Below are 3,212 nucleotides of genomic sequence, written 5' to 3'. Positions count from 1 at the left end.
TAGATATTGGACTGAAATGCCTGCAGTTTAAATTCCACTAGCAACTGCTCCGTCTCTTCTAAAACAATATTCAAGAAGTATTTTTGAATATTCTCAATTTTTGCGTATTTGATCTTTCGAGACATGGATGTCAACAGGACAAGTGATTTCAAGTGATAGTTGAAAATATAAATAATAAATAGTTAAACTAGTCATCAGAACAGTTTTTTTAAGTAGAGTAAAATACTTTTTTTAATATCCGAATTCGAAAAAAAAAATGAAAAGTATCATGACTGCTTTCATATTTAGTCTTTAAAACTTTAAGGTACCAAGTTCACTGGGAATGAAATCTAATTGTTTGAATTGATGAAGTTGAAATTTAAACAACAGTATAAAGCTTTTAAACAAAATAGGAAAAATCAGGAATTTAGTTTTTAATGGAAAGACCCCCGTATACAGCAGTTTTTGGTAGTAACAGGTGCCAAATAAAGAAAAAGATACGAGGGGGAAAATCGACAAAACAAACTAAAACGTATAACAACAAACAACCTAAAAAAGATGAACAGATTGTTGATGCTTGAAGTTTGATGGTCAATAAGTGTTGTCAAGTTTAACCAATTAGTTTTTCTTATTTAATTTGACGTTTCAGTGTGGCAATGCTGTACAAAATTTGGTACTGCCCTAAAAATTTGGTAATTTAGGAACAGTGAAAAGAAAAATTGGATACAATTGCGGTTTCAGTGTATAAATAGACACAAGATAAGTTTAGGTGGAACAAAACGGCTTTGTGGTGACATCAATACTTTATGTTTCTCTGAGTAACAGCAAAGATTTTTTTTTTTTACTTTTTAGGACATTTTTAGATAAAAAGCATTTTTTTTATATTTCTATTTTCAGACGCTGTATGCCGAAGAATGCGTAACCATATTGGATTCAACTGATTGGAATGTTCATAATGCCATCAAGGTGGCAAAATGCCGAGTCACCCTAACACCCAATGACTCAATTAGTGATGAGGTTTTGATTCAAGCTCTAACCTTGAATAGCTGGGATGTTGACCGAGCCCTTAGTTATTTGAAAGTACAATCAGGAAATTAGAATCATCCGGGGTAGATGCTTTTTAGAAGTTTAGCCTATCGCGCTGTAGAATTGTTCATTCTCTGCAACTTATTACAGGAATTTAGCATTTTGCAAAGCCTGTTTATTTATGTGTTAAAGCCTGTTTGTTTGCGGTATTGTTTATCGCTGATAGTTTGTATTATGGATAGTCACCTCTGCCTTTTTACTCATTGAATTGTATTATAGAAAATGTGTTACAGGGTAATATTTTGTATCTTTTTTACTAACTCGTTTTTCTCCTGATGTGATGTATTATGCTTTGATTTATTGTGTTGGACCTAGGTATTGCTAAAGACACTACTTTTAATTTGAGCCAAAAAAGATTTTTCCTAGAATTTTCTGATTGACTAAAAAAATAAGAAAAATTTTGATGGGCTTAAGCTCTAGCTAATTCCCGGTATTAGTAAATTCTTATTATGAATAGGCCTTAAGGGCAATAACTTTTCCGCAAATTTAGTTTTATACTTGCTTAAAATAACTTCTGACTTGCACATTTTTATTATTGTCGTTCTTCTTTGTAGGTACAGGTAATACTAGTGCCCCATTGATCTTGAAAATGCTAAACATTTTAAACCAATAAAAAGAAATTTTAGCGATGAATGCTGTTTTTTTAGACGTTCATTAACCTGGGCAGTCGTGCTGAGCTCTAATGGGCTGGTCCCCTTCACGGATCTGTAGGCAACTTAAAATTTCAAATGGGAGCCAACCTCCCTCCCTCCAAAACAAAATATTATATATATATATATATATATATATATATATATATATATATATATATATATATATATATATATATATATATATATATATATATATATATATATATATATATATATATATATAAATGTGGCTTTTAGATATTTTACCCCACTGGGGGCATTATCAAGATAAATGAGACGCTTAATATGCAAAGAAATGCAAACCAATATTAGTAATATTCAATTTGTTTCTGTTGATTACCGAAATAATCCACGTATATGCAGACGTAGATTTAAGTGTTTGTTTAGGAGTTCTTAAAGATTAGCAAGCATCAATAACATTCGAGTGGGTGTATGTTTTTTTTGCCTCAACAAATACTTACAGATGTTTGTTTGGCTGTTGTAACCAAGCGGGAGACATGTGCCATTTTTATTGTTGTGCATGAGCGAGGAAAATGAACTGAATTTGTCACAACACCGTTATACCCCAAATTTTTTTATACCTTAATTTGGGGTATAAAATACCCTAGGAGATACAAAGATTTTAATTGTATCAGTTGGTTCTTTCGTCAAGATTGACCAGATTTTTTTTTTAAACAGGTTTTGATGAAAATGGCTATTACTTCCCTATTTTGTTGCAACAGTCGATGTGGTAACTAATCATGTTTACTGTAACATTTGTTGGATATTGTGTCAATGTTTCTTGCCGGAATCTCTTTGTCTTAATTAGATCTGAGTCTCGTATTATTAGCTACGAATTCAAACGATTATGTTTCCCCGCGTCATGACATAGATGATATTCTTTTTTTGATCTGACTTCACAAAAATGGCATATTTTTTAAGCTCACAGTTTGGCTGATAAGTCACTGTTGAATGAAAGTGTTAATCAGATTCTCAAAAAAACGTTGGAATTTTTCCATTCATATTTTAGTGGAAACTAATGCCAGAAATATCATATCCTCTATAGTTTATAACCAGATTTATAATTTATTCTCCTTGATTGTATTGTACGTATGTATTGATTACCAAGCAGGCCAGTTATTTGCTTTGTAAAAAAAATTATATATTGTGAATTTGTATTGTTGTCTGAGCTTGAAAACTTAAATACTTTTGATTTGTCAATAACTCTCGTTTTTTCTCTACTTTTTCTTTCAATTTTTTTCCATGAACTTTTGTCGGATATTAAGAAATAAGTGTTGTATGTAACCTTATATTAGCATGAAGGACTTTCTGGAGGAGAGGGATCACATATCCACTGAAGGTTAGTTCTTTTAGAATAAATATGTGGACATGTTTGGATTCATCTGGAAATTTTACAAGATGAAGGATCCTAATATATTGATTAGAGGTGGAGTGATGCCCTGCCTATATTCTCAAAAATAATGATGGCGCATAAGGCGTCATCATTTTTTTTTT

At 31.4% G+C, this 3,212-nt stretch overlaps 1 protein-coding gene across 1 annotated transcript in view; it reads left to right on the top strand.

Annotated features, from left to right (window-relative positions):
* Window positions 1–1,823, top strand: part of LOC136030483 (activated Cdc42 kinase-like) — a gene marked incomplete in the record, with an annotated part of 105,846 nt that extends 104,023 nt beyond the window's left edge. Inside the window, 1 exon segment of the mRNA XM_065709501.1 lies at window positions 877–1,823. Within this exon segment, the coding sequence (XP_065565573.1) occupies window positions 877–1,077 (201 nt within the window).
* Window positions 1,824–3,212: the final 1,389 nt, after the last annotated feature.

The sequence above is a fragment of the Artemia franciscana genome, chromosome 8 (assembly GCF_032884065.1).
Source record: "Artemia franciscana chromosome 8, ASM3288406v1, whole genome shotgun sequence".
Classification (NCBI taxonomy): Eukaryota; Metazoa; Arthropoda; class Branchiopoda; order Anostraca; family Artemiidae; genus Artemia; species Artemia franciscana.
Note: the sequence above shows the minus strand (reverse complement) of the source record. Positions and strands in the feature narration are given on the sequence as shown.